At 46.2% G+C, this 18,769-nt stretch overlaps 1 protein-coding gene across 1 annotated transcript; it reads left to right on the top strand.

The window, feature by feature from the left end:
* Window positions 1-859: 859 nt before the first annotated feature.
* CLDN11 (claudin 11) lies at window positions 860-18,040 on the top strand. Its single transcript, XM_070403633.1, has 3 exons — window positions 860-1,312; window positions 4,644-4,808; window positions 16,776-18,040. The coding sequence occupies exons 1-3, from the start codon at window positions 1,087-1,089 to the stop codon at window positions 17,006-17,008; spliced, it is 624 nt and encodes a 207-aa protein (XP_070259734.1). The 5' UTR covers window positions 860-1,086; the 3' UTR covers window positions 17,009-18,040.
* The last annotated feature ends 729 nt before the right edge of the window (window positions 18,041-18,769 follow it).

The following is an 18,769-nucleotide window of genomic DNA, read 5'->3' as shown; positions in this document are numbered from 1 at the left end:
AAAATGGGAGACGTGAGCCCTTCAGGAATTTTCAGGAAGTGGTACCCAGGAATGGTCAGTGGGAGGGTGGGTGGTGAATGGGCCCTTGGAGCCTACTGCTTCCCAGCTGTGTGAAGTGTGCAACTTAACCTCCCTCATGCTGATTCTTCATGCGTATTGTGTGTCAGCAGTTATGCCTACCATAAAGGGGTTTTGGGAGAATTATTTAGTGAGATAGTTTACGAGATAATACATACATATAAATGCATGCACAAAGTGCACGACGCAGCTGGATAAATGTGAGTCGCTTGTGTTATCACTATCATTATGGCCATGGCCGCTCTGACGATTTGGGGCTAGAGAAAGTATCACTTTCTTTCTACTACTAACTATGGTTTACTGAACGCTTTGGGTCTGCTCCTTAGGGCAATGCCCAGCTCAGCAGTTAGAATTCAGCGGAGGGACTACTGCATAGGGAGCCTGCGGGGGCACTGCCTTCCCTGCTGTCCGGTGGGAAGAAGTCAAGGAAGGATGGAGCGTAGCGGAGACCTGAGGACAGAGATGAGAGAGGCCACAAGAGGAGAAATAATTCCGGGCAAAATAGAACCCGAGCCTGACGCGCGAGCGCTCTGGGCGCTCTGCAAGTCTCGGACTTGGATAGAATCATTTTACTTTCCAACACTGACCGCAAGGCGCCCGCCCGCGGGGCCGGGCTGTGCGATTGCCCCACTCCCCATCCCGCTCCCCTCCACACCCCACGCCGGACCCCGGCCGGCGATTGGCCGGCTCGACCCAGGGCCGTCACCGATTGGCGCTCCGGGCCCGGGCCCCGGGGTTTAAAGAGGGGGGCGGGGGCCCGCTGCCCAGCCGCACTCCAGTCCGCGTGGCGCACGGGTCGCTGTCCCAGCCGTGCGCTCCCTGGTCGCGCCGTCGGAGCTGGGCTCGCAGCCTCTCGCGGCCTGACACCGCCTCCAGCGGCCCGCAGCTGGCCGTCGAGGGCCAGCGGCTCGCGAGCGCGGGAGAGGGAGGACCAGGGTGGGCGCCGTCCAGCCCGGGCGCGGGCACAGCTAGCGAGGGGCGAGGCGCGGGGACGCCGGGGTGGCTGCGATGGTGGCCACGTGCCTGCAGGTTGTGGGCTTCGTCACGAGCTTCGTGGGTTGGATCGGGATCATCGTCACCACGTCCACCAATGACTGGGTGGTGACTTGCGGCTACACCATCCCGACGTGCCGCAAGCTGGACGAGCTGGGCTCCAAGGGGCTGTGGGCGGACTGCGTCATGGCCACGGGGCTGTACCACTGCAAGCCCCTGGTGGACATCCTCATCCTGCCGGGTAAGGACCCCCGCCTTGCGAGTGGCTGGCCCCAAACCCTCATCCCCTGGGCAGACTTGGGGGCGGAGGGGGGGGGGGGGCACGCTAGACAAAACATTTTGAGGGCTTCAAGCCTATTGGGCCTATTTTGACATCTTGAGTCCCACCTTGCGGTAGTGGAATCAGGCAGCGGTGAACTTAACCTCTCAGCCTCAGCTCTCGTATCTGGAATTGGGGAAGAGAGGGGTGGCCACTGGCCGAGTCCCCCTGGGAAGTGAATGGCCTGAGACGGAGACACAGAGTAGAAACTGAGCCCAGGTTCATCACCGCTTCCTCGCCCGCCCCACGCTCCCACTGTCCACTGAGCAGCAGTGCTTCACTTCCCGGCCAGGCCTCCTCCCCAGCGGCCCTGCTTTCCCGTTAGATTCTATCCGCAGAGGCGAGATGGAGACAGAGAGAGACGCAACCATTCCAGCGAGTTTCCCTGTCCTCGTGGGACGGGCGACGCGCTCTGGCAAGTTAGGGGCCACTGGCTTCGCTAGGTCGGTTCCGCAGGCCCCGGAGCCCGTCTCACCTCCCACGCCCGTGCCCCCGCCGTGGGGCGTCCGTCTGCCCAGCTCAGCCTCCCGCTGCGCACCGCTCGCTCCCGCGCACTCGGGGCGCATAGGTAAGAGCCGGCGCCCCTGGAGGGCCACTGTGCTCCCTCCCGGCAAAGCCCGCCGCCCTGGGTCGCCCGCTCCCGGCCAGCGGGATCTCGGAGCGGGGAGAGGAGGGAGTGACGCCGGCCTGGGGTCCCATCGCCACTTGCAGCCTGGTTGGCAAAGTCCGGCCAACTGTTCCAATCCAGATTTAAACCCTGAGCCAGCTGGGTGATTGGTGAGGTCGCGGGCGCCCCTTCTGGGTTTTGCTCTGAATCTCTGTCCTGCCCGGCGGGTGTATGGACTCTGGCCAATAGAACAGGATTGATTGTCTTATGTCCCGCGGGCCTCGTGCTCATTCAAAGGCATAAGTCGTATCCCAATGTCCTTAGCAAGCGAAGTAACTCGGCCCACGGCTGCCAGTGTGGGAGCCGGTGCGTGTGCGTGTGCGTGTGCGTGTGCGTGTGTGTGTGTGTGTGTGTGTGTGTTTCCTCTTGGATGAGCCTTTCTGATGACCCTTGAAGCCTTCCTTAAGTGCCTCCTATATTAGTCCTTGTCTGAATGAACCGCCACCCCCACTTCCTCCTTGCTGTCTGGTTTTAGTTCTTACCCCATCCCGGCACATTTTGACTTGATTTTTGCTCATGTTCCTAAGTCCCTGTCTCCTACTGCATTTGGAATTCCCGAAGGTATAAGCGACCTCCCACTTTCTTTGCATCCCCTCCTGGAATCAGCATTGCTCTGGCACGCAGCAGGTGTGTACAGTGCACGCCAGCCCTCCATTCACTTCCCTTTTCTCCATTTTGGGCTTTAAAATGACGGAGTTCCCGGAAACCCAGGTGTGGACCCAGCTCCACTTACTGCTGGTGTAGGTCGACCTTGGTCATATTCCGATCCTGTGCTGGATCCCGTGCTCACAGTCTGGGTGATTTGAACAAGTGACTAACCTCTGAGAATCCCAGTTGTCTTCTTTTAAAAGTTAAAATCAAACCAACCCCCTATCTTTCAGGGTTGCTTTGGGGATTAAATGAGATGAGAAATGTAAAAGTCTTTTGATAGAGTAGATGCTCCATAAAAGGTAGCTATAATTTTTTGGTTAACAGCTGGGCAAGATATTTGTAGGATCCTTTGACGCATAAAATTATTCCCTGCTTCCCCTCCCTGAAGTTCAGTTTACTAACAGTCAGTGCTGAGTGGTTTATTTTCAAAGAACATAGACCCTCTGACAGAGGGGAATGCATTTTAGGGAGGGCTTCATCCTCCCTGCTTTCCCTGTCCCTTGTACTTTGGGTGGGGACAGGGACAGAGCTCAGTCTCCATCTTTGATTTCCAGACATGGCCTTGACACCTAGCATACAGACAGCCTGCGTCATGAATTTCAGAACCTCAGTTTCCAGTTGAATGTCTCCATTGTGTCAGCCCAGGCTCTCCTACAAGCTGGGGGTGGGGGGGCGGGCGGGGAGAGGGGCATAGGGCTGTGGTCAGAGGTCCTGCCTCAAACTTCCTGTGAGTCCTCTCTGGGGATGTTCAAGACAATAGATATTTGGTTTATTGGTTACGTTTAATTCATAAGAAGCTGGGATGGACAATAGTCCAAAGCGTACCCTTGTGGAGTCTGAATTCTGGCAGGGCATATCCTGCTGAGAGACAGTGTTGCAGTTGCGTCTTGGGGCACAGGGCAGGTGGCCAAATTTGGTCCGAGGGTCCGGGCAAGTGAGGCAGAAGTTGGGGCTCGCTATTTGACTTTGTCATTAACTCTGCCCCTCTGAGGCCATGCCACTAGCTCCAGTTTGCTCTGAGCCAAAAAGAGAATAATGAATACTTTTTTTTTTTTTTTTAAGGAGGGAGAGTGTCTTAATGAGAAACAATATATTTAAGTTTGTCAGCTTCTTCCAGTATCTTGTCAGACCTATTTTACATGAATATTGCACAAATTGTAATCTGTTTCTTAATAAAGTTGTTACCTGGCATTTTATATGACAGTATAAAGCCCTGGTAGTTTTGCTCCTCTCTTATTATTCAACTCAGGTATTCTTTCATTTATAACTGTATGTTTACATCATCTATTGTGGGCACTGTGTTAACTCCAGGTGTCTGCCCTCTAGGAATCCTTGGGGTTGGAGGGATGCCTTTAAAGTGATGATAATGGAGTAATAACACCAATTAATCATAGCTAACCTTTTTTAGCTCACTCAGCATGTGCTAGGCACTGTTCTAAGCACTGCGTGAATTAACTAACTTAATCTTAGCTGAATTCTTTTAGAAAAATGTAGGTACTATTACTATTTTCACTCTATAAATGAGGACACAGTAACTTGCCCAAGGTCATACAGGTTGAGTGTCTCAACAAGACACTGGAACCAATAGCCCATCCCTCACAGAAGGCTTTTTGGAAGATTTGAGTTTTATTCTGAGTTGTTCACAAGGTGATATAACAATTGGACTCTGGGCCCCTTCATCCTGGAAGCTTGGACAAGTGGCCTAAACTGGGGATCCCCATTCAGTCTCTCCAGCCCTCAACCTCCCTTTTTTTTGGTCATCGAATCACTTTAAAAGTTGAACATGTGACGTGGTCATGGACAACATGTAACACCTTCTAAGTCTGGAATGGGCAAGAGGGAGGAAGGCAAGTGGTACCGAATTCCTGAGAGGCAGGATTCAGGATCCAAGGGCTCCCTTGGTCTAACCCGCCCTGTCTGCTCTCTTGCTTGTAGGTTACGTGCAGGCCTGCCGAGCCCTGATGATCGCAGCCTCAGTCCTGGGCCTGCCGGCCATTCTCCTGCTGCTGACCGTTCTCCCCTGCATCCGCATGGGCCATGAGCCTGGCGTGGCCAAGTACAGGCGGGCCCAGCTGGCTGGGGTTCTGCTCATTCTGCTGGGTAAGAGCTTTCTCTATGGCACCCAACTCCGAGGAGACGTGATGAATGCCAGATCTTCCTGTTGCTTCATCCAGTTTGAGGTGCAGGAAAGAAAGCCAAAGACTCCTCTGTGGAATAGAACCCCCTCAATGTGTATCCCTTTATGTTTCATGGGGATAAGTCCTATCTACGGTGGGGGTGGGAGGGGGGAGAGGCAGAGGTCACTGAACATGAACATAAGTTAACAAACAAAAGGCAAAAAAGGATTTTAAGGGCAGGAAATACCTAAGGAAAAGACCAGAAGGACAGAAAAGAGTTACACAGTGGCTCTTTAGTCAGACTTCACAAGGGAATTCCTTTTTGAAAATACCTGTGCCCAGGTCCCACGGCAGGTTCGTTGAGTTAGAATTTCTGGGTATAAAGCCAGACAAAGATATTTTATGAAATCCTAACTGCCTGTAAGGTGATTCTTACCTGGAGTTAAGAATGAGAACTTCAGTTAATGTACAAAGAAAGAATAGAGAAAGAGGAGGGCGATAGAAAAGTAAGATGTTGCCCTAGCTCTGTGGTTGGCAAACCGCGGCTCGCAAGCCACATGCGGCTCTTTGGCCCCTTGAGTGTGGCTCTTCCACAAAATACCACGTGTGGGCGCACACATACAGTGCGACTGAAACTTCGTGGCCCATGCGCAGAAGTCGGTATTTTGTGGAAGAGCTGGTATTTTGTGGAAGAGCCACACTCAAGGGGCCAAAGAGCCGCATGTGGCTTGTGAGGGGCGGTTTGCTGAGCCACAGTTTACCAACCACTGCCCTAGCTGGTTTGGCTTAGTGAATAGAGTGTCGACCTGTGGACTGAAGGGTCCCGGGTTCGATTCCGGTCAAGGGCACATGCCCAGGTTGTAGGCTCGATACCCAGTGGGGGTGTGCAGGTGGCAGCCAATCAATGATTCTCTCTCATCATGGATGTTTCTATCTTTCTCTCCCTTTTCCTTCCTCTCTGAAATCAATAAAAATATATTTAAAAGAAAAAGAAAAGATGTCGAGAGTGGTAGATCACTAGGTGATAATTCAATCTTTTATTCATCGAGCACCCGCCGAGTGCCAGGCACCACTGTAGACACTGGGGCTTATTGGAAACAATGTCAGTCTCTGCTTTGAGAGTACCCAGACATCTTGATAGAGTGTGGCATGTGCTCATCTTAAAGGGCTGCACACACTGAGCACACACATTGGAAGACACCTAAGCCAGACCAGAGGCTATCCTGGAGTAGAGGAAGCCAGCAATGGGTTTTGAGAGTTGGAGAGAAGGTGGATTGGAGGGAGGGACAATCCTCGCCCAGGAAATGGCCTGTGCTTGTTCAGCTTTGCTGATTACTCCCACACACAGAGGGCTTGACTTAAGCACCAAGGGAGGGTCTTTCTAGCTCCATTCTCTCTAGTGATTTCATTTCTCTCTATTTTTTCCTGGAATGCTAATTTCATTAACACATTCTAAATCCTAATAGAAGACATGAATTTTAAGAACTCTTGTAAAGTGGACTGATACATCATTGAGGAGAAACTGGTGTGCTTATGGGTTAGATATACAGTCAAGGTCTCCTTGGACAAGGACTTCCTGTCCCCAAACTGGTATCAGACTATGTGCTTGAGGGGTAAGGGTGAGAGAACAAGGTTCTGTCTGGGTCATTGCCACTTAGTGATGGTCACCCACAGTGACACCGGTGAGATGAGGGGACATGAGAGGTAGGGGCACCTCTTCACAAGATGGCAAAGGGATGGAGGTTTTCAGGGGCTTGTGAAGCACAGAGAATTTCGAGGAGGGGTGTGTGTGTGTGTGTGTGTGTGTGTGTGTGTGTGTGTTAACAGGAGTGAAAAGACCAGAATACCACTGTGATTTTCAGAGGAGAATCTGGGCATGGACATTCTGGTTGTAGCCACAAAGAATGTGTGTGGGAGTGACACATCAAACATACAATCAGCACCAAGTGCTTCATCTAACTCACAGGGGTACTTTTTAAAAATATGTTTTTATTGATTTAGAGAGAGAGGAAGGTAGAGGGAGGGACGGAGGAAGAGAGAGAGAGAGAGAGAGAGACATTGATCAGCTGCCTCCTGCAGCCCCCCTTCTTCCCCTCCTAGGGGATGCAGCCTGAAAGCCTGGGCATCTGGGCATGTGCTCTGACCAGGAATCCAAGCGGTGCAGTGCATAGGACCGCGCTCAGCTGACTGTCACACTGGTCAGGGCCACAGGGATCCTTTTTGACAGTCAGATCTTTGTATCTGAATTCCCTTTCCGACAGGTAGACCACAGAAAGCTGTACAAGTAAACTGGTTTGTAGAACCCAGAGGAAATCCTTCTCATCCTAGACATTTGCCTGTGTCTGTGACTTTCCTCAGTCTCACAGAGGTCCGGGAGGCTGTCTCTTGGGCCCTGAGGATGCAGAGGCAAAGCTGGGTCCGTTGTGTTAGGGGTTCATTTTAGCAATCCTGGCCTTCCATGTAAGTGTCGCACAATATCCACCAGTAAGGGAACACATTCAAAACCCCACAAAACCAAACTCAAACCCTGTGGAAAATAAAGACAGAAAAGCAAAGCACACATAGACGCGTTGGTATTTTATAAAATCGCTAAAAAAAACTGAATCGTCCAGTTGAATAAGAAGGGTTATTTGAAAAAATAACAACCAGTTGTTTGAAACTTTCTTTTTCAAATGGGGTGGGGGATGTATCCAGAATCGTAGAAAGGAAAGCGAGGTGAGGCTGAGTAGTGATGTGAGTTCCTCAGTCTGTTCGCTGCGGATGGAGGAGGTGTTGAGACACCGGAACCCCAGGGAGCCCTGGCTGCTAGGACTGGAGGGAGGGTGCCACCGCTCCTTGCCCTCTTGCAGCCTCGAATTTCCAGGGTTACCTGCTTCCTCTTTGATTGCCTCGCCTGGATTTATTTCTCAGGGGGTGTCCACCAGCCTTTGGGTTGGCTGTTGTTTGGACTGGAACGAGCTAGCTCTGGAAATGTAAAGCTCATTGTCTCAAGTGTGGCACCTGCTGGTCTCCTCTAGGTTTTCTCTCCACGGAGCCCGAGTGCCTTGTTTTCCCTGTTGGCAGAGGGTGGGAGGAGCGCGAGAGAGTGAAGGCTCCCTTTGTGCTGCTCTGGATTGGCTTCTGTCGCTCTCCCCGCTCTCCCTGTCGGGGAGAAGCCAGCGCTGGGCTCATGCTGGGCTCTGAGGGTCACCCATGGCACTCCCGCTGAGACGTGGTCGCTGACCAAAGGGGGCCAGGTGGAACTGGAAACTGTTAAAGTTCATCTTGGTATGGAAATTGTCAACACTGTTAATTAGAATCCGTTTTTTTGTGACCCTGAGGATCTTTAATTATTTTCCCAAAAGCTTAAAACATCTTGTCTGTTGTCTAGCAGCTTTATCTTCTGAGCAGAGAAAGTTTAATGATGTGAGGATTTGGTTCCTGCTGTGGGGGAAGGAACGGGAGCCTGGTGCTGCTGGTTTCCTGAACCCGAAGAGCAGCTCAAGCAGCGGCAGGCTCCTCAGATCAGAATGCATCGGAGGCTGATGGAATGTGTGGTTTTCCAGAAGCCCCTGCTGAAGCAGGAGATACCTATCTGTGCTTTATCTTATCATTTGGAGTCAGACCAACTCTGCTGAATCTCGGATTTACCACTCTCCAGCTATGCGAGCTGGGGTAGTTACTTAGTGTTTATATACCTTTATATAAAACTAGAGGCCCAGTGCACAACATTCCTGCACTCGGTGGGGGGGTGGGGGTGGGGTGTCCATCAGCCCGGTCTGCACCCTTTAGCAGTGCGGGCCTAAGCCGCAGTCGGACATCCTTAGCACTGCCATGGAGGTAGGAGAGGTTCCCGCCACCACTACTGTGCATGTCAGTCATCAGCCCGGCTTGTGACTGAGCGGGACGCCCCCCCCCCCCCCCCCCCCCGCCCCTGTGGGAGAGCACTGACCACCAGGGGGCAGCTCCTGCATTGAGCGTCTGCCCCCTGGTGGTCAGTGCACGTCATAGCAACTGATCTGCCATTTGGTCAATTTGCATATTACCCTTTTATTATACAGGACTATATATAAATTTATTATATAGGACTATATATAAATTTGTGCACTGGGGGGGGAGGGGGGGTCCCTCAGCCCGGCCTGTGATCTCTTGCAGTCTGGGACCCCTCGGGAGATAATGACCTGCTGGCTTAGGCCTGCTCCCGGGTGGCAGAGGGAAGGCCCAATCCCTAGGTGCAGCCCCTGGTTGGGCTCAGAGCAGGGCTGATTGGGGAGTTGGGGTGCCTCCCCCTGTCATGCACAGAGCAGGGTGGATCGGGAGGTTGTGATGCCACCCTTAGTCACGCTCAGGGTAGGGCCGATTGGGGGGTTGGGGCACCGCCCCCTGTCACACTCAAGGCAGGGTCGATGGGAGGTTGTGGCGCCACCCCCTGTCACTCACAGAGTAGGGCCATTAGGGGAGTTGGGGCACCACCCCCTGTCACACACAGAGCAGGGCCGATCAGGGGGTTGGGGCACCACACCCTGTCACACACAGAGCCACAGGGAGATCAGGGGGTTTGGGCGCTGCCCCCTGTCACGCTGATCCTGGTGCCGGGAGGCCTCGCGGCTCCGCTGATCCCGGTGCTGGGAGGCATATTACCCTTTTACTATATAGGATAGAGGCCTGGTGCACGGGTGGGGGCTGGCTGGTTTGCCCTGAAGGGTGTCCTGGATCAGGGTGGGGGTCCTGCTTGTGTGCCTGGCCAGCCTGGGTGAGGGGATGATGGCTGTTTGCAGCTGGTCACACCCCCTTCAGGGTGGGGGTCCCCACTGGGGTGCCTGGCCAGTCTGGGTGAGGGGCTGAGGGCTGTTTTCAGGCTGGCGGGTGACTGAAGCTCCCAACCGCTCCTTTTTTTCTTTTTTCTTTTATTCTGGGCCAGCTTTATCTCTGAGGCTTGGCCCCAGCTCTGAGGCTTCGGCTGCTGAAAGCAGGTATCTAGTTTGTTTGGGTTCTATAATCAAAACACTGTTTCAACTCCAGCTCTGAGATCCCGGCTGACTGAAAGCAGGTTTCTGGGGTTTTGTTTAGCTTCTATATTTGTAACATTGTTTCAAACTGCAAGGTCAGAGGCTGGCAGCGGCAGGCGGGGAATGTTGGAGTCCTCCATCACTGAAGCAAGCAAGCCTCATGTTCACTTCAAGCTGCCTTGCTTCCGGCTGCCATCTTGGCTGGCAGTTAATTTGCATATCGCCCTGATTAGCCAATGGGAAGGGTAGCGGAGGTACGGCTAATTACCATGTTTTCTTTTATTAGATAGGATGGGCACAGCAATGCCTTCTTCTGAAGTTGGTAAGAATAGTGAATTGACATATGTAAGTTTTTAAAAAAAATGAATTTATTGGGGTGACATAGGGCCACAAAACCATATGGGTTTCAAGTAAACAACTCAACAAAACATCATCTGCACACTGCATCATGCACCCGTGGCCCAAAGCAAAGTCTCTTTTTGTCCCCATTTATCTCACCTTTGCCCACCTCCACCTATCCCCCACCCCCTTGCACTCTGGCTATCACCACACTGTTGTCTGTGCCTATGGTTTATAAGGTTGTTTTTTGCTTAATCTCTTCACTTTTTTTCATCCAGCCCCCCAAGTACCTTCCCCTCTGATAGCTGTCAGTCTGTTCCATGTATCTAGGCCTCTGTTTCTATGTTGTTCGCCACTTTATTTTGTTCATTACATTCCACATATAAGTGAGATCATATGGAATTTGTCTTTCTATGACTGGCTTATTTCACTTAGCATAATAATTTCCAGGTCCAGAGTATAGAGATTAATAGCTGGAGTTTTTTGCTTATCTATAATAATAAAAGTGTAATATGCTAATTAGACCAGATGTCCTTCCGGATGACCTTCTGGACGTAGCCGGTGCCGGCAGCCGGGGGAAGGAAAGCCTATTCCTGCACGAATTTCATGCATCGGGCCTCTAGTCTATAATAATAAAAGCATAATATGCTAATTAGACTGGATGTCCTTCTGGATGACCTTCCAGATGAAGCCAGGGCTGCGAGGGAAGCCTGGGTCCCGGGTGCCTGCCAGTGGTTGGAGGGAAGCCCAGGTCCGGGTGCTAGAGGGAAGCCGGTGCCAGCAGCCAGAGGAAGGAAAGCCTACTCTTGCATGAATTTCGTGCATCGGGCCTCTAGTCCCATTATAAAAAGCCACATTAAGCTACCCAGCTGAAAACACTCAGCCTCAGTTCTGATTCAGTCTAATGCTCCTCTCACTATAAGTTAGAAAGTACTTGATTTGGGTCTTTCTTGGGGAGATGGGGTAGGAATGGAGAGAAAGGAAATGTATTTTCCTTCTTAATGGAATCCTTTCATCTTCTCTCCTTCTTTTTAAAAATATGGTCCCAGGAATCCTATTTGTATAGGAAAAAAGTTGTTTTAACTTGGAGCTTACAGGTTAATAATGAAATTGTAGTAAAATAAATGGCGTGTGCAAATGTAGGACAGACTGAGCTTGTTATGCATGCAGAATCAGAAGTCTTATGGGAATGGGAATTCTTGGGTGTTGCCCTTAATTGTGAGGTCTTAAGAGAATTGTTAGAAAAAGTCTTCCTCCAAACTCATTGGTTTTATACAGACAAATCCCTAATTTAAATCAAATTTCATATGGATAATGGACAGGATGTGGCATCTTAGTATGGTTGTGGCTTAAAATGATCTCATCAGTAAAATTGGAGGAATTAACTGCTTTATGAGGTCTCTGGTGTCTCTAAATTCTGTGATTAAAATGAACAAGTAACCATGAGGCGGACTTTTAAAAAAGGTTATAGGAAAAAAAAGATAATGATGTGTGGAATGGAAATAAAGGGGGAAAGTGCTGAAAGCAGGCCAGGAAAATAATGTACTCATATATTCCATTGACTTGATGATTGTTGTAAAAATTAGATAGTCATAAAAGTCTACATAAGAGGAATATGCCTTTTGGCAGCTATGTTTTCTTACTAGTAAGTCAAAATTTAGAGAATGATAAATGGAAAATAGAGAAAACTTTTTTCTAGATTCAAATGATAAGGAAACAACTAATAAATATGAATCTAACCAAAGCTCATTAGATCTCTTGTTGCCTTGAGTTAACTGGCCTCTTTGTGAAAAGCTGATTGCTATTTAGATTGTATGTAATAATACCATCGATTGTAGAAGACGATGTTCAATACATTGTAAAATGTTAAATGGAGGGGGATTCAAATAAATTTTTATTATGGAAAATTCCAAACATACACAGAGTAGAGAGAATAATCTAATAAACCTCCATGCACCCAAACTTATTCTAAAAATTGATCAAGTCACAGCTGACCAGCTTCAGTTGTGTATTTCTCCTTTTTTATCCAGTCCTCAGATTTTTTTTGGAAGCAAATCTCAGCTATAATATCAAGGAAGATTTTTGTCAGTATTACTAATATAAGTCAGATTAATTTAAGTGATTTTAATGAAAATATTGCTTTCTGTTAGAAATGATGCTTTCAGTCCTTCCAGTGCTTCATATTGAAAGTGACAAAGCCTGAGAACAGAGGTGCACAGTGCTGGAGGAAGAAATATCTGCCTGGTGTTCTTCTGTTTTTCTGCACCTGTTTGTCTGTCTGTCTGTCTGTGGTGTGGCTTTCTCTTTGTTGTTACCTCCAAACATACCTGTACCAATTTTATTTAATTTCATCACACTTATTTATCATCTAATTCCTAAAGGGACTAAAAACTACACTTAACATTTCATTGCTCTAAAATTATTTTATTATTCCAAATATTTTTCTGTATTTGGCTACATCAAGATCATTGCTAATTTTTAATAAGGGTGTATTCTATTAATTAAAGAACACCTTTGTATCACATTATTTGAAACTTATCAAGAGAGGCAAACAATTTTATTCAATGAAGAGCAAGGAATTTTACCTGTAGAGGACCCAGTCCAGGTGAATCTATATCTACACAGTGAAGCTTTTTTCCCTCTTCTCTCCTTTTGTTTTTGAAGCTAAGAATATCCCCAATTTTCACCTTGTACTCTCCCCACAAAAGGCAGATTTACCCCGCCGTACAGTTAACTATTGCATTCGCTGAAAGTAGAAAAGAAAACAAATTGAAAAATCAGTATTAAAACTCCCTTCTCCTGTTTTTAGAGACTTAATTTAAAAACACATTCTGTTGACATAAGAGAAAAGCAATGAAAATTCCTTTTATGTTTCTTCAATTTTCTTTACCTTATAAGTAACTGCGACTTTTAAAGAAAAATATTTACAGTTTTTCTTAAGTAACAAGAGGACCATTATAATTTCTCTCTCTCTCTCTCTCTCTCTCTCTCTCTCTCACAGGTCTTATATGTCTTTAAGAAAGTTAAAAATTATTGCCAGTTCTATTGGTTCACATCTTTTAGTTGAGTAATGACTTGGATTTTTAACTTTATTGATTAAAATAGATCTCCTTTTCCCTTCCAATCACTGCTGAAATCAACTAAATTCTCCTTTTTTAGTTTGTAAACATTCTTCACTGTGAGTTCAATTGAAGGTCACTGTTCCCAGTGAACCTCTCATTTTCTTTCATGTTGTGTGGCAGTCTGTCATCTTTTAGTGGTTTTGATGTGGTTCATCTTTGAGAGCCACAGGAATTCCACCCAGAGTTCATTTATCTGCTAGGAAATAAAGAACCTGCTGGTGCACATTTGCCTTGTTTTGCCTGGGTTATAAAAGAAGGCAATCTTTAATGAGGTAAGTCATGAGTAACATATAATGATTTTGGAAGTCAGTTTTGGTGTGAACAAAGTGGAAAGTAGACTTGAAATGAGACCACCTCTCATTCATCTGTCTGTCTGTCCATTTATTCACCTATCCAGTCCTATAGGTTCATTATTTAAATGTTTAGACATTTTCCTGATTTTTCCTTTTTTTTAATGAATTATATTGGAATAAAATGTAACAAAACACTCAAAACACTCAAAATCAAGATTGATGATTACTTTTGGGATATTTATTGAGCCTGATTCTTTCCCTCTATGAAGGTAACCTTGTTCACTTAGTTTGCTTAGGAAAAGGGGAAGAATTAAATAAAATGAGAGGTAATTTCTAATCTTATTCTATAAAATCTAAACCAAATCTGAAAGTTAGGTTAGGTTTACATGAAATGTGGGGGATGCTTGTGTGTGTGTTATGTTTAAATATAAAGAATAAAAAAAACAACTTAATTTAACCATAAGCATATACCGCTATTTGGAAGCCAGTTAACTGTTATAGGCAATATTGGTTTGGTTGAACCAAATCAGTTGTTTGGGAATCACATCATTTTGTCCTATGGAATTCAGCTTCACTCTCTCCTCCTTTCCCCTCTAATCACACCTGGGTGTTTGGAAGCCCCTGTTTTGCTGTCTTTGCCCATAGCAGATGAGTTCTCACTTGGGGGTCTAGGGGTGTGTAGCTGGATTGTGTATTGATACAAAGACTAGAGCAGTTCTCTCTGGCCAAAACACCCTAGAAGAGGATTCTGTCCTTTGCTCTGATAAAGAAAAAAGGCTTTTATCTGTGCCTCGCTGAGAGTACGACCATGACAATAGCCAAGCAGTTCTCAAGAGTGCCGGATTTGGAATCTGTGGCCAGAAAAAGAGAAAGAAATAGACTTTCCCCTGTATCTCAGGTGTTGCAAGCCCTGGGCTGGAAAGGGAAGATTTGATTAGCACTGGTCTTCTTGAGAACATTCTAGTCACAGAAGGAAAATACATCTCATGATATCTTATACAAAAATATTACAAAAGCTGGCATGATTGGGCTCACTCTTTAGGAAAAATGCATCCTTTAGAATATGGAGAGATTTTAGCTTTTTAGGTAGTCTGTATAAACTTAAATATGTGAATAGTTCACAACGAATGGAGTGAATTTAGGCTGTTATCCAATTTGAGCCATTCACACCCAAATTTACTTTTCCCTCTGACTTCTTCTTGGGATCTATACTTTTTAAGGACAGGAATCACATCTATTTAGGTGTATCTAAACCCAGCTTATTTGGCTGTAGACTTACTCTGTTTTCAACAAAAACGAATGTTATAAGCTACACGAAAGGAAATGTGATAGTTTAAAAGGTCTTTGAGAATGGGTAAAGCTTTTCTTTAGTTTAGAACTAATATATGGTGCTGTTAGATTTGAGTGCTGTGTTAAAGAAAAATTATATTTCTTCTCTGTGGGTATAGAGGGAAGTTAGAAAATCACTCAGTATGAGTAGAAATCAGAAGCAGCTTGCTGAGTTGAAAGTGATAAGGTAGCAAACATTGAAATGCCTTTCTAGAATTTATTGAAGGCTTTATGGCTAACTATTGGAAACCTCATTATTGTTATTATTATTTATTATTATTATTATTTTGATCTGTCAACTTTAATATGCCATTCTAACTTAAAGCTTTAACTAAAATTTCTGTCCTGCTTATAGTTGTGAAAAATTAGATGCTAACAAAGAAAGTTATGGAGTTACTTTGTCTAGAGCTGTGTTGTTCAGTATAGTAGCCACTAGCCACATGTGGTCATTTAAATTTAAATGAATTAAAATTCAGAATTAGCTTTTTCAGTCTCACAAGCTTTATGAGAAATGGTCAAAAGCCCAGGTAGCTCATGGCTAACCTATTTGACAGTGCTGGCCTAGAGGTTTAAAAGAGTTTCAAGTCTTTTTTTTTTTTTTTTAGATTTGCTAATATATATATTTTTAATATATTTTATTGATTTTTTACAGAGAGGAAGGGAGAGAGATAGAGAGTTAGAAACATCAATGAGAGAGAAACATCGATCAGCCGCCTCCTGCACATCTCCTACTGGGGATGTGCCCGCAACCCAGGTACATGCCCTTGACCGGAATCGAACCTGGGACCTTTCAGTCTGCAGGCCGACGCTCTATCCACTGAGCCAAACCGGCTTCGGCGAGTTTCAAGTCTTTATAGGCTCCTGCCTGCCCTTGTTTTGCTACTTTGTTTAGGAGGAAGGGAAAAACTAAATGAGGTAGAGGTGATTTCTTAACTTATTCTTTAAAATCTAAACCAAATTTGAAAGTTAGATTGGTTGGTGCAAGACCATACATTTCTACCATTGTGATCTATCACAGCAAATATTATTACCATAAAATCCTTGGATGGGTAAACTCTTTTGCTCTAAGAACTGTTGATTGGTGTGTTGAGATTTTTGTGATTGTGAACAGCATAACACAAATGCAAACCCTTAGCTGAGACTCCACGGATGTCTAGCAATAATTCACCACAGTAAGAGAATTTTCATAGCTTTTTTAGGTCTTTGTAGTGTGGGCTGACTAAATTGAAAAAAAAAATAGAGTAGGAAATTGAAGTGGGCACTGTCTTGATTCTCATTTCTGGATAGCTCAGGGCGTCCAGTCATTCCACTGGTATACACTGAGCACATACTGGGTGCTTCATACGGACTGAGCTAAACATTGACTTTACAAAGATATAAGACATGTTCCCTGCTGTGAAGGAACTCAGTACTTGGAATGGAAAATAGACATGTAAAGAGATAATTATAACCCAATTAGTTAAGTGCAATAATAGAATTATAACTATAGATACATAAAGTCAAGATACGTAAAAAAATATAAATACGTATTTTTGGACTTAAGTGATTTATTACTAGGTTTTTACAATGGAGTTCTTTGTCCCTCACCTGTTGAAAAAGTAAGGACCTCGCAGTTTGACACTTGCTTTTGGTCAACTTACTCTGCAGATGCAAACCTTTAGGTTCAGATTGCGGCACAGGCGGGGGTGGGGGGGTGGGAGGGTGGCAGAGCTGTGTGTATGGAGTTTTCTGGAGCTGGTTGGAAGCCAGAGGCGCGCGCGCGCGCGCGCGCGTGTGTGTGTGTGTGTGTGTGTGTGTGTGTGTAAGTATATTCTGCCCATTGTGCTTGGTGTGTGATGGGTATGTATGCCCGCTCACAGCCTTCTCCCTGTCTCCCCAGCTCTCTGCGCCATTGTTGCCACCATCTGGTTCCCTGTGTGCGCCCACCGCGAGACCACCATCGTGAGCTTTGGCTACTCCCTGTACGCCGGCTGGATTGGTGCCATTCTCTGCCTCGTGGGTGGCTCTGTCATCCTCTGCTGCTCTGGAGATGCGCAGGCCTTTGGTGAAAACCGTTTCTACTACTCTTCGGGCTCCAGCTCCCCAACTCACGCCAAGAGTGCCCACGTATAAGAGAGTGGCCGGCCTGCCCACGGAGGTGCTGTAGATGCTGGGCCCAGGGCCCTAGGTTTGCTCACCACAGATGGGAGAAGCCCATTCCTCTGGCAGGCTCCGAAGCCAAAGGTCTAGCAAAGCATCCTGTCTGGCATTTTGTAGTCTTAACACCCCCTCCCATTTTGTTGCCTTAAAAAATAAATCTTTAGCTCAGATAATGCCCACACGGTTTTCTCATGGTTTTGCCCACTGTTAGCTCTTGGGCATTCTTTTGTTGCCCATAAAAATCACACCTCTATGTATTTTCGCTCTCTCTCTTTAAATTTCAAATATCTTGCAAACATTGCTGAGTTGGGTATGGGGGAGAGAAAGAAAAGACACTTTTCAAACTGTTGTTACAGATGACACTGGGAGCCTCATAGAGATGCCTCTCTGTTCCCTGCCTCCTCTTCAGCTCCGAGGTCACTTAGTCATAAGCTAGAAAAAGATAGAATGGGGACTTGGGGTGGGGGAGGGAGGGGAGTCGTGGAACTTGCCCTCCAGGGGAAAGTTTCCCTTTTGTAAGTTGAGGGCAAAGGGTGGGGATTTTTTTTTTTTAGTTTGTGATTTTACATTTATCTGTACATATTTTTTTCAAGATTGATCATTTTTATAACCACGGTTTTCCTGAAATTCTCAGCTCAGTATGAAGGAAATGAACCAAATAGACTTTCATTATATGATACATAACAGCACACGTAAGTATAACTCTAACTGGCATTCCACAAAATGGTTTTGATTTCTAGTTTGTCTGATGTACTTTTTAATTCTACACATGCATATACTTCAACTTAACACATTTTAAAAGCTATTTCGCCCTGTCTCTGTTTTCATTGTTAGCCATCTGGAAGTGATTGTTGTTTAACACAAATTGTACTGTCGAATTTGGCTTTACGGGTGTAAACACTGACAGCGAATCAGTATCTGAGACCCCAGACTCTCCACACACTCATGGTGCATTTTGTTCTTCAAGTGAAATCTGTGCAATAAAATAACAGACTGTCTGCAAAACTGGCCTTTAGTATTCTGTTGTATCCAGAGGTATCGCATAGTGATTGTAAACAACTAGTGGGGGAAGCCCATTCCTCTGTCAGGCTCCAAAGCCAAAGGTCTAGGAAAGCATCCTGTCTGGCATTTTGTGGTCTTGACAGCCGCCCCCCCCCCCCCCCCCCCCATTTTGTTGTCTTAAAAAATTGACTTCATTAGTTTCTGGTACTTTATAGGGAACCGGATCAGTGATGCAAGAACAAGTCATTCTGCACCGCCTTAAATAATAAGTTATATTTTCCTCACTGTATCATGGTGGTAATGTGTGGTCATAGAAGTGTAACCTAGATGTGCTCGTTTCTCAAGTGGAGTGAAATTAGTGGCATCCTTAAGTCATATATGAATGGGCAGCAATCAGAAACCAGGCGTCAAGCATTACACAGTTAAACTTTTTACATCTACTTTGAGCCCTTAGTAAAGGAATTGGGTAGGTATGAGCAAGTATAAAAACCATTTTATTGGACCTTTAGGTAATAATATTTAAGTGCATTTTGTTCATAGATGTTTGGAAATTTTGGACAAAGACAGACACATTGAGTTGATTTTTGTTTGTTTTCTATTCCAGAAACTCTGTCAAGCTGTGATTCAGCTCCAAAAACACAGATTATAACCTATTTTAGCAGTATTTTTCCAACAATACCAATTTCATTAGCTGATAGTCTGATAATTGGCAAACATTTCCTCTTTGGAAAT

This window comes from Myotis yumanensis, unplaced genomic scaffold (genome assembly GCF_028538775.1).
Source record: "Myotis yumanensis isolate MYYU_CA2020_CCGP unplaced genomic scaffold, mMyoYum1.0.hap1 SCAF_2, whole genome shotgun sequence".
Lineage (NCBI taxonomy): Eukaryota > Metazoa > Chordata > Mammalia > Chiroptera > Vespertilionidae > Myotis > Myotis yumanensis.
The sequence above is the reverse complement of the archived record's forward strand: the minus strand, read 5'-3'. Positions and strand labels throughout refer to the sequence as shown.